The sequence below is a fragment of the Cyanistes caeruleus genome, chromosome 1 (genome assembly GCF_971803275.1).
Source record: "Cyanistes caeruleus chromosome 1, bCyaCae1.hap1.1, whole genome shotgun sequence".
Classification (NCBI taxonomy): domain Eukaryota; kingdom Metazoa; phylum Chordata; class Aves; order Passeriformes; family Paridae; genus Cyanistes; species Cyanistes caeruleus.
Genome location: NC_141701.1, coordinates 106665746 through 106678772, shown reverse-complemented (window position 1 = coordinate 106678772; position 13027 = coordinate 106665746). Strand labels below are relative to the sequence as shown.

At 36.3% G+C, this 13027-nt stretch overlaps 1 protein-coding gene across 19 annotated transcripts in view; it reads left to right on the top strand.

Moving 5' to 3' along the window:
• BBS9 (Bardet-Biedl syndrome 9) overlaps positions 1-13027 on the top strand; it is a 291318-nt gene that overhangs the window by 264976 nt on the left and 13315 nt on the right. For 12 of the 19 annotated variants that reach the window (XM_086847703.1, XM_086847697.1, XM_086847727.1 and 9 more), the window contains one exon: positions 10676-10868. The exons of the other annotated variants lie outside the window; for them this stretch is intronic. In XM_086847703.1, the coding sequence (XP_086703829.1) occupies positions 10676-10722 (47 nt within the window). In that variant the 3' untranslated portion in view covers positions 10723-10868. Of the gene's footprint in view, positions 1-10675; positions 10869-13027 lie in introns of those variants that run through there. 19 annotated transcript variants of the gene reach the window in all.

The following is a 13027-nucleotide window of genomic DNA, read 5'->3' as shown; positions in this document are numbered from 1 at the left end:
GTAAGATCCTAGCAGAACAGATAATGGGCAGGCACAGTAGGAAGATGTCTACATTTTGATAAATCTTCATCTACTGTATTTGGATTTCACTTTTGCTATAACAAAATGTTCCTCAGTAACATTTCTCTCACTATAATTTTGCTGAAACTATCACCTTGAGAGTCTCCAATAGAGCTTTTTGGAGCTTTGTGAACTTTGATGTAAAGCTCTCCTGCAGCGAGAGATCAGAACTGCCATGTGTAAAAGCAGAGGCTCCTTTGAGAACACTTTCCTAGGAAACAGATGCTTTTCTGTCTCAAAAGTTTTAAACAAAATTGTATTGAGTTAAATGTAATATAGGACTTAGGCATTTCCTTGGGTGATGTCACCAGATTCTTTTTAGACTTATAACCTCCCACAAAAACCCCATATCAACATTACTTGCAGGTCATGGGCACAGTAAAGTGTAAAAGATTTAAAAAAATAAAAAAAATGTTACTAAATGGATGTTATCAGAGAAACCTGAATTTCATACTTCAAGAGAGATCATTGTTTGCATTAATTAATAATATTTAATTGGTAATGCTATACTACTCATCAGCATAAAAAGAGAAAACTGGTTGGCAAGTAAAGACTGTATACTATGAAAATTAGGCTTGACTGCAAGCATTTACATGTGTGAGAATTCCTACAGGACTCCTTAAGTTCAGTTGAATTACTTATGCATAAACCACAGTAAGTGTTTACAGTACCTGACCTTAAATCAAGGATTTTTTTATTTTTTTTTTTAACTATCTGTGGTATAGCCTTTAACTATGTTGGGATTCGGCACTTCGTTTTAAAATGTGCCAAGCCACTGATGTTGTTTAAACTTCCTCCAGAGTTGGAAAGAACTGCACTGATTGATAAATTGAAACATTGCACAACAAAAGGTCTCCTTCTCCTTGTACTTCACTGTATTTTCTGGATTTTTTTATCATATTAGATCTTTTGGGATTGTTTTTTTGATTTAGCATGTTTATCTTTGCTTTCTTAGCTTTTTTCAATAGGCACTTACCCTGTTAATCAATAGTCAACGTTATATAATGTTATGTAACCACCAGAATAAAATCTTGCTTCTCCTAGTGTCATTTGTGTCCAGTTCTATGGAAAGCCTGTGATCAAGGAGTTGTGTTGCATTGTAAATTCACATCATTTACCTGACATGAATTTGAGCAGCATCCTTGCAGAAAACAGTAATCTCAACATAACCTGCATTTGTTGTGGGAATCCCATAGCAGTGACATTTCCTGAAAATTTGTAATGCTGAACTGGCTGTCTATAAAAGTTGAGCATGTTTTCCCTAAAGTCACAAAAAATTATGAAAGCTATATTGGTTTCCTGCAGTCTGACTGTACTTAGTTTTTATTGCTTCCTGAGCCCATGAGAAAATCCATAATACATTTAAAACTGTTACTTTCATCATTCCAAGCCTTAGATGCTGGTGCGTTGGCTTCTACTCTCTTTCTGGAGGTGATAAAAGGCTCGGACCCACAAAGTGCTGCCCTTCTTCTAGTTCTGCTGATTGGTGTGAGGTTGGAGGGCACAGAAATTTCTAGTTGTTGCTTAGGTTTTAGCCATAAGGATCCTTAATTGGATCATCAAATTGGGGTAGCTTTGCAGTTGGTTGTGAGTACTGAAATTCCCATTATAGTTACGATGGCCAAGATATGTGTGGAAATATTCAGGGGTGTAGAGGGAGTAACTCCAATTTGTATGAAACAAGACTGTTAGCAGTGTGAAAACAGTGCATATGAGGAGGTCTTTAGTATGTTGAGATATTAAGACAGTTTAGAATACATATTGGGTAAAAAATGCAAAGTGCTTTTATATGGGAGTTGGACTTGATGGACTTAATCCTTGTGGTTGCCTTCCAGCTTTGGTTATTCCATGATATACTTCCACTTCATCCCCCAAAAATCATCCCTTGCATTTGCAAATATATGATTTTATGAAAAGAGGCAATAGTATCAAAAAACCCCAAGGAAAAAAGAAAAAACAAAAAAAAAGCAGATTAAACATGTTGGAGAGCAATAGAAAGGAGTTAAGTGTCCATTTATAAGGCATTTCATCTGTTACTTTAGTGCAGGCTCTTTTTATTTTGTTCTTTTGTTTTTAAGACAGCTCTGAGACTTATCAGAAGATTGGAGAAAAACCTCCTGCAGCATTTTTCTCATATACTGTACCTTAAAAAGAATGTGTGAAATTCAAGATTGGAAAGTATTATACAAAAGTAGTTTATCCTTTTTTAATTTTTTTTTAATTTTTTTTTTTTTATTAACACTTTTTTCCTCAAACCTACTTCTCTACCAAAGTCTTTTTTCCCACAAGACTCCAAAGGAAAAATGACATCAAATGGTAAAATCCTGTTGTATGTTATTTCCAGAAGGATCCATGGAAATCTTGAATATGATTTTATCATTTGCACTGTAATGTTCCATTTTAACAAGGAGCAACATACTGAAGAGTATTCAGTTGCTGAATACTTGATGGTAAGCAAAAGCTGATGTTTCTGTGAATATTACACAGCGCTTAGGAATTTGTAGCACCTCAGATCTGTTGTACAGTAATAGAAGTTGGAAATGGAAAACTCTTGTTATATCAGCTTGACCATCTCCCTCACCACCAGATTTTTGTCTTCGTTGTGGTACTAATTTGCAAATGTCATAAGCCACATGGCTTCTACTACTTCCCCAGGGAGAATACATGGCATTAAAGCAGCCTTGAATATTCCTTTCCTTGACTTCATTTTCTTGATCCTCTTTCATATCTCTTTGTTTTACTAAACTATTCCTAATGTTGCTTTGCCTTTAGCTATTTTGTTTCTCTCTCTCTCCTCTGTTTTCTACAAAATCACAATTACTAATGCTGTTCTTTTTGGAATTTCTTCTGTTTTGTTATATCTTTCTGGTACTGAGGAGCCATGGGCTTATGTGTACTGTAGGCTATAATGGACACACTGGAAACCTCTACTGGAGAAACTGATGTTTGTGTACAAAGGTACTGAGTTGTTTTGTGGCCCTACAAGTTAAACTCATACAAGAAACACAGCACAGGCCATAAGTAGAAGTTTGTCTCAGACTCTTAATGAAAAAGTGAGGTTTTTTCCCCCCACAAACTTAGTAGACTTTTTATTCTATGTTTTACTGAAAATGGTGTTGGATAAAACTGCCTGTACTTTGTATGCATGTATCATAGATAAGTTTGTTTAAAGCTTCATTCTAACAATGATATAATGCATATTAAGAGAGTAACTTCACTCTTTTAAGTTACAGGTACATACTAACAAGAGTAGAGGTCTGTGATTAACTGATTGGTTTGGGTTTTTTTTTTTAAGTTTCTGACTTGAAGAAAAAAAAATTGGAAAATTTGTTCTTTTTAGGACAAGCTCAAATGATTTTTTTCAGGTTTCTCTTTTTTAACCGCAAATGAAGTATTTCACTTAGACTTCATATGAACTGACTTAGTTTTATATATATATATATATATTTAGGGAAGTTTATTTGCAATGCTTCAATATGAAATGAAGATTCAAAAGATTTTTAAAATATTTAAAATGCTGTATATATTTAATGCTTAGCCAAATTGTTCTGATAAATTCAGCAGAAAATTGACCTATGCCTTATTTGAGCTATATTTGCAGATTACAAATGAAAATAGTCTCAGCTGAAAAGTTTGCTCACTATTAGCTCAAGTGACATTATGTAGATGAGGAATGTTTGAAGTGGGAGGTTGTAGGTCTTCAAGACATCAATTATGAGTTGTAGACAACCTGTAGGAGTAGAAATTGACTGTAATATATATATATATATATATATATGTATATATATATATATATACACACACATATATGGTATCTGTGAAGACTCTTAGATCTTCCTGCAGGCAGACACTGGGTGGTTGTTTCCAGGAGTAGCATTCACTGCTATTCATATGAAAATGGTGGAAAATCTTGCCCTAAAGCTAACCTACCCCTGGAGTTTTGCCTATCTGTCATGGTGATTGAAGATAAAGGATTTGTTAATAGTCAGCTGACTGGTCGTCTGTCTGGGAAGGCAACACAACAGCACAACGAATCAGGCAGGCAAAAGACTGATTGCTATGTCATTGCTTCTCCCCAGGAAAAAGCCAAGAGCTATGTCCACACAAAAAAGACTCTGGTTTTAATATATTATAGTCTGTTTAATCTCAAGGTACATGGTCCAAGTGTTTTGGTTTTTTTTTTTTTTTTCTGAAAGCAAATTCTTAAAGACCCAGCATTTCTGAAAAGCTTAATAGATTTGCAGTGAATGGGAAGATATAGGCATGATGAAGAATACATTGAAGCAAGGGTGTTTGTATGGCCATAATTACTTAAGTCTTAGACTTGTATTGTGCATATTTGGCTTAGAAGCCATTGAATCAATTTACCACCCTGACAAAGGCAGATAGCTAATTAGAAAGAAGGGAGGTTTGGCTACTGAAAACCAAACTCATTTGTTAGGATTTACTTCCTGGCAAGAAATATCAGTTCCAGCTGAAATGTGTCATTTGTGACTTCTTGAGATCATCTCTAAATGAAAACAATCACTTTTCAAAACCTTTGCAAGCTTTCTGAGAAAAATGTTCAGGATTTGGCAGGTGATTGTGAGAAGCGAGACATTTGGAAAAAATGAGTATTTTTCATCCAAAATTTTGGCTTCATTGAAATTATGCTTCCTATAGTAATTATAATTGAAATAATTTTAGATAGTTAACTATTTTTTAAACAGCTTGTCATCCTACAAGCATACTCACTTTGCTCTTTAATAATTTTCAGATATTTTTGATATTGTTCCTAAGTGGAACTTAAACCACTGTTATTAGAATGCTGTTTACAGAGCTCTACATTGCATCAAATTAACAAGCATCCCATTCATCTTGATCTCTTTAATATCTATATATGTAAGCTAGATTTGGTGGTTTGACAGCTCCTTGGTTCTTGGAGAATGTGTTTATTCCAGCTGTGCATATATAGAGTGCATGTATTCTTATATATATATATATATATATATATATTTGTATGTACACTTCAGTGTAACTGTGGTCATTAGAAGAAGCATCTGTGCACCTTGGGAAATTTTAGTGTTGCCACTGGATGTTTTTTCCCAGTTTTCAAATTTGGTAATTTTATGTGAGAAACATTTCATATGTCTTAGGCATTTTCCAAATATGAATCAGAAGAAAGACCTAGAGGAAGCATACTGAGGACTACTGAGGGCTAATGACTAGAGGCATGAATGCACAAGAACTTTGTAAGTTGTTTAAAACTTAATTAAAAAAACCCTACATGGACGCTTGGTAAATGTTGCCTTTGTCACTGTTACCTCCTTATTAACTCCATTGTGTTACACAGCTACTACATGTCACTATTAAGTCAGAATGACAAAAGGAAGACTTTGGCAAGGTTTTTGTGAGCTTTGTGGGAATAGACCCTCCTCCTTCCCCAAGGTCAGAGCTGCCCCTTCTACCCCTGCTATTTTGTGGCATTTAGAAACTTATCAGTGGATACCTTCATGTAGGTTGGATTTGTCATGTTAGTCGCAGTTAGTGGGGGGCACATTTACAGGGATGGAAACGGTTGTTTCACATTATCCACCCTGTGATGTATATGGTCCCTCAGGACAAAGCAAAGTTCACTGAATGAAGCCCTTTCTCTCACTCACACTAAATGAAAAACAAATTTATTTGTTTTACACAATTCTTTAATAAATGAGTCAGCCATGCTTCCCATTCATTCAGTTACCACCACTCCACTTTCTGATACAAAAATCTGACCATTTTTAAATTGTGTGTGCAGTGGTCAGTGACTCACTGGTGACTTGAGGAGCCAACGCTGAGGCCCCTCTCAGCTTATTAGCCCATTAAAAGTGATACAGAATACCAATGAAGTCCAGGTTCTCCCATTTAAGCAGTATAGGAAAGTTTGTAGCTTGTTGATTTTACAGTAATCCATTTTGCACTCCTACTAAACTGTCTGTTTGATAAGCAAGACTGGTGCTTTCCTCAACTTTTTGAAAAGCCCTTTGGATTGTGTTTACAGAATAAAGGTTAAATACTAAGAAAAAGGAAGTGGTATACATTTCCTCAAGCAGTTTTTAATGAAAAGAAAATGATTAGTAATGAATAGATGGGACTTCTTGAAAGAAGGATTATGATTTTTAGAAATATGACTTAAAGGTGCTGAGAAAAACCTGTCATCTTTTGTTAACAAAAAAGCAAAAAGCTATTAACTTTGGTCATTTGGAACATTTAGTTTTGGATCCAAAATTTTATGAAAAACAGTTACTTTAAAACTGTAGTTTGTTCTAAAGCTGTCTTATGTCAGGTCTAGAAATAGCAATACTGACCATTAGGCCATGAGATGGGGTGGGTTTTTTTCCTCTTTTAGGTGGGAATAGCTGAAGAACAGGGTGCCTCCCTTTTCTAACTTAATCTGAACTCAAAATAACTTTTGTCTTGTTATAACAGCTCTTTTCTGAGTCACTGTATGAAAAAGAGACTGGAAGTATTGGATATTGTAGATCAAACACTTCAAAGCCAACTTTGACTTAGTTTTATGCATGCTTTAGAGTAGACTAATGTACAATAGTATCCAGGAAACTCGGCCAGTAATTCATAAGGGTCCAAAATGTTCTCCTCAGGATGAATCATAGCAGCATAAATGATAGGATTGGAGAAGATCCTTTAGGTCATCCACTTCGAAACCTCTGTATCTTCCTTTTCACTATCCCCACTAGGATTTCATCTGCCCTATCTCTGAAAACTTCCCATATCCCTGACTCAGCCTCCTCCCTGGGTAGTTTCTTCCATTGCCTAATTATTTAACCTGAACATCTTTAAACCTTACACCATCATGCTTAGTGTGAACAATTTATGACTACAGGAAATTATTCTTTCTCCTCCCTTCTGCCATCATGCTCAAATATCATCTCTCCCTTTAAATGTGTCATTGGGTTTTTTTTCCTTCTAACTGTATGAATAATACAGGAAAGTTGGGGTTTTTCTGCTGTCTTTGGTGCTTCTGTCACTGTAACTGATTTTCTTTGAACTTTTAGTTTTCAAGCCTCAAAAGTACATTTTGATCTAGAAATGAACTTTCTGTGACTCAGTGATATGTGTGTATTAAGTCATGCTTTTGAAGATGTAAATAAAATGACTAAAGTATTCTGTGTCTTTGTTTATAGAAGCTGCTTTCTTGAGGGTGCTAATTGACAAATACATGACACCTGAGAGATTTAAGTGACTTTTTTTGGTGTCAGATATCCTCAATCTCATGTTACTAATCAGGATATTAATATAATCACGTATTCTGGCTCTGATTTGAAAAATGAACTCCTAAAGCTCTTGGAGTTGCTTGGGGTTGCCTACTGCTGAGTTAGAATTTATCATGATCATTTCCAAAAGCAGCTTCCCAGTTTGTAGCCATGTTAATAAACAGAGACATAAACCTTTCAATACACATTTATCTAAGTGTATGTGCTCCGTCCAGTGTTATTATGATAGGATTTTTGGATGCCCTATAAAACTAAACATTGAGAACTTCATAATGGAGGATATGAAGATGAAAGGAAGCTTTTTATTCCTGATGAAATGTGGTAAAGAAGCCTTAATCTTCAGAATTTATATTTATACCCTGTATTTTTTAGGATCTGCCTAAGCTTGTTGGAATATGCTAATGAGAAACCTCTGATGTTAATTATCTCATCTGCTATAATGTAGAATCTGCCAGTTAGATCAATGTGACATTTACATTGTTCTCCTAGATGACTAATAAAAGTTGCATGTTGGAAAAAATACAGGGTAGAGGTGAGAGGGATGATTATTGCAAGCTGTATTTTCCTGATTCTGTATTGCCTTCCATTTTGGAGTTGCACAATAAAAATAGCTGCAGTCTGTGCCTCACCTGTCAGCTCACCTCTCCCAGTTTACTCATGTAGTAGTACTTTGATCCATGCAGAAGTATTCCAGGTTCCCTATAGCTGGAACCTACAGAGCTGTTGTGCAAACTGGTGTGAAACCATGGTAAATTCTGCTCTGTGACTTCAGTTCTCCCAGCCAGTAATTACAGTAAATGTGTAGATTTAGTGGATCCACAGCTTTTCGTGAAAGTAACCCTTCATGGTTCACTTTGGCATGGCAATTTGTAGAAATAGACACAAGTGTTATTTGTGAGAAGTTAATGTCAGGGAAGTAACAGATTTTGAAGGCAGTGTCTTGGGCACTATTTTTTGGCTCAAAGAATTTTTTTTATAAGTTTATAATTGCACTTTAATTTTTAACAGCCATGTTTTCAGCTTAACAAAGGAAAAAATGCATTAGGATATTATTGACCTCTTATTGAGAGGTTTTCTTCCCTGCAGATTTTTTTGTAAACCTCCCTTCTTTAGTTTCTGTTTTGTTTTGCTTCTTAGGGGTGCTGTAGCCAGACAGTCCTCTAATGTCAAGAGGCTGAGGGCACTGTGCAGTGGCAGTGTCATGGCTTAAATGTGCAACACCAGTGCACAGTTGGTAAACTCTTGGTCTCTGGTAAATCTGCAGCCATTCTGTTTGGGTACAAAGAGCTGACCGTAGTCATAACTCTTTTTTTCTCTTTCTCATTCAGATTATATGTGTGTCCAGCTTTTATAGGAGTGTGCAGCAGCCAGTTTCATAATTCTGGTACCATTTTCCTTGACTATGGGGAGAAAACAAGATATTCTCTGGTATTTTTTTTTTTTTATGCAGACCTCTAAAGAGTTCAGCAAAGCTGTGTAGTCAGGAACAGTGTTAACTGCAGCTTTGCAGTGGTTTCTATACTGTGTTGAGCTATGGTGCTTTGCTGCCAGTTTATAACTTATACATAGATACTTACTGAGGAAAGCCCTGCAGAAGTAGCGCAGTGGAAAAAGTGAAAGTTTGTTATTTCCATGTTGAACTTCAAGCAATATTTCCTATCTTCTCTCATATTTGTTAATTTCTTAGTCCTAGAACAATATTTCTTTCTCCTCCCCAGCATTTGTAGCTCATCTTGGTTTCCTAAAATCCACAAGTTTCATTATCATGCTACCTACCTCCTTTCCCATGATCATTACTGAAACAAGATGGGACCTGCTGCTGGTCCCTTTGCATCCCAGCTGTGTGATGAGAGCTCTGAACAAAAGAATGGCCATTCGAGGGCTGACCTTTGGAAAACCAAGTCAGTTCTTAACATGGTGCTTTTAATTGTCCTTTAAAAAAATAGCAACTTCAGTAAGGGGAATTTCTTAGGCCCTTGGGGCTTTGGGCTTCCAGCTGCTGCTGAAATTTTACTGCTTTAGTGTTTTGTATCTCAAGGCTTGAGATAACATTTGTTCAGTTTAGTACCATCACCCATGAAAACCACTGTAAATACTAAAATATCTGAGCAACAAAAACATTAGAAGTGGAAAATAAAAGCTGGGAAATAAATGTAGTTGGTTTTGATCATGTGAAATTTCACAGATCTAAATGAAAGTCTATTGATTTAAGTTTATGTAGGTTGTTGAGACTAAATTCTTTGTGGACATGATTGTGAAGGTAGTTAGGCTGACAGGACACTGGTGGCTTTGGTTTAGAACACTGGATGGTCAAATTTTTTTCTGCTGACCTGCTGGATCATTTCATTGTGTGTTGGGGGATTTCAGCCATCTTTAGAGAAGAAGGGGAAAAAACATATCAAAACAAATCTCAGTCAATCTCTGTATTATTTTCTTATTACTCATATATAATTTGGAGATGGTGCCAGTTTATTTTGGATTGCTTAAATTAATTAGAAAAGGATTTAAGTTAAATAACTTTCAATCTAAACTAAGGGCGCATATGTAGGAAACTGCTGGGTGAAACAGCCACTTTTAATTTTAGTCATTCAAGTATGTGTGTACAAATTTGTGTGATTATCCACTGTTTTCCTTCTCCATAGATATTTGAAGCAACTTTTTATGAGTCTCTACACCCTTTGCAAATTCCATCAGGTTCATTATTGCAAAGATTATTATCCTATCCAAGACTGATTAATCTCCTGAACTAATATTTGAAAATGGGAAACTCATTCCCTTGGCTTAAGGCAGAAGTTATCATCAGTACAAGAGTTTGGCTATTTTCCTCTTGCCCAGACTGATAAGTCATATATATATATATGTGTGTGTGTGTGTGTATAGATATATATGTGTGTGTGTATATATATATACATATATATGTATATAAAAGTATATCCTTGTTAATGAGTGTGTGCACTCAATTTTCTATTGTTTTGCAACTTGTATTGTCCTTTTTTTCCCACAAAAAGGGACAGAATAAATGCAGGTAGATTGGAGTAACTGTGTCTCAGATCATACATATAGCTGTTCTCTGTCATTTTTTTCTGATGATAGTCCATGGTTTTGTAGTTTGAACTGTCATCGTCCATGATATGTATAGAAAAGCTGATGTGAAATTGCCTTTATTGCATTTTTTTTTTATTTTCTGAACTTGTGAGTGCTTGCATTTGCAAGTTAAGCATTTTTATCCTAAGTGTTTTGCATGTAATAAATTGTTTCCTCCAGCTACAACCAAGGCTTTGACAAACTGATAAAATCAACAATATAGTGCATGTAGTTGCCAACTGCACTAAATTTTTAAGCATCTCCTTTTTGCTTTACAGGTCTGTCTGAGGATGCAGCAGAGGAAACAAAAAGCCACGAACTCTGACGACGACTCTCAGGAGAAATTTCTTTCTGATGCCAGATGCATTTATAACGCAGCAGTACCAATCCATTTCACTCTGTAGTGATTGCAGCTTCCAGAAGGAGAGGACTGTGCTAATTTATATTAAAACAAAATCAGTTCCACTCTAATAATTTGGTTGGTTCTCCTTGCCAACTGCTATCATCCCTCCTGTGAGCGAAGTTTAAGCACTTACCCAACTGTGGTAGCGGTGTTGTGTTGTGTTTTACGATATATCATCCCTTTCTAAGGATTCAGTTGATTGATCAAAGACTGTTTATACACAGTTAAAAGCAACCTTTGTTTCAGGATATATTTTGTCCTTTTAAAAAAGATATTCTGAACTGCACCTCCCTTTGAGATTATATTAACATTTGTTATATCACAGTTCTGACAAAAGATAACTATCTCGTTTCCTCCTGTACTAACATTCATGATTCCAGACAGCTGAATTCACCACCAGGAGAAAAACTGGTAATCCATCAACTCTTTCTCCCCCCCTCTCATTGCTTATACAGACTCCTGCTCTCTAGAGATATAGAGTAAAATATGGTTACTGGACATAAAAGGCAAACCTTTTTGCCGTTAACTATGCCACTATGAATGGGAATAAAGTTTACACTGTGAGTACCTTGAGCACAGCAACACATGGATCTTTTTATGGTTACCTGTGATTTCTGCTTTTCTTGTCAAGCAGTCTGCTCTAGTTATGGGTAAGATTTTACAAAAGTAACTACCAATTTTTGAGTGCCTTAACTTTTATTAATCCAGTTGGAGGGTGTTTTGAGTGTTGTGTATTTAGAAACAGTATTTTCTGAGTATTGCCATCTAAACGCTTTTGTATTTTGTCTAAATGCTGAGTATTGCCTTCTGAAAGTCGGACCCCTGCAAGGTAGCTGAAATACAACACCCAATAAGTGAGGCAAACTTTGAGAGGACCTTGGCCTAGAGTTTGGAGGAGTCAGGCTCATGTCTGGATTTCTGTGAGTGAGTTGAGATATTACTAAAATACACTTGGAAGTGAAAATAACTGAGAACTAGATCAAGTGTATAAATGGGCATTTGAACAAGGCCTCTCCTGACTGTTGCTACTTCATACCAAAATATAAGTTGCAGTCTCTTGGAAGGCAGATACAAAATGCACTGATAGCCCCAGTTTAGTTTGTGGTAGATGCAATTGCATGAGCCATCTCCACATCCCACATTGCTATTGGTTTCTTCAACAGGGGTCTGCCAGCTCCTGTTCTAGCTGTAGTAAAGGCCCCTCCAACTCATTTTTGTGCTGTTTCAAAAGAGGTTGTAACAGTTGCTGTGGTCAATGCTATCTTGATCTATGGATAATAAGGAAACATTATTTTTCAGAATTTCTTAAGCCATCAACCTTCATCATCTCTGTGTCTACTTTCAACTTCTTTGCATCCACCCCTAAAACAAAAGCAGCTTTGCAGCACTTGTGCATCTGCTGCTTAACCCTCTGGCCCTACTCTGGCTCAGTACACGCTATAACTGTTTCAAGAAGCCTTTTTCAACATGTTAGCTATTAAATAGCTCAGTAGCCAAGGAACTGGGTAAGGCCTCTGATACCTCTAGGGCTGAAGTGGGCTGTAACTCCCAACAAAAATCACTCTGTTCCCCAGGAGACCTCAGATTTATCTACAAGCTGTGGGGGCAGAAATCTTGTTTCTTTCCCAGAAAGGAAAAATCCTACCCCCTTCTTGTTATGGAGTGATTCTGCTCTCTGAGTTTTCTTCACTCTAATCCCTCCCCTGTGGTTTTTTGTCAGGAGGGTGGTATCCTACCCATTGTCAAGGTACCCTGCTGCGCTGTGAAAATTACACAATAAAATAATCTCCTGTAGTCTCTATACACACCTCAGTGACCAAAGAAAGTCCATGGAGAACTAATCAATTACTGTAGCTATTAGGCTTAAACGTTAACTATAGATCTCAAATCTTCTTTTGTTGTCTTGTCAGTGGCTACTAGGAAATATAGAAAAATCAAGCACAGTTACCACAGAAAGCCCATACCATAATGGTGTAGAGTCCTGGACCAAAGAATCCTAAATTATAGGCATATAATATAGCTGGAAAGTACACTGCTATGAGACTTCTGTGAAATATATTACTCTGTCATGATTCCCATTATTGAATGTGATCCCAGTGCTCAGAGCTGCCTGGTTTCATTGGGACTTCAGGGTAAATGACAAGTAGGCACTCAGGTCAATTATATCATCCACTCTTATTTAAGTTATTTTCTGTCATTTTAAGATGTAATGCTCCGAAGCACTCTT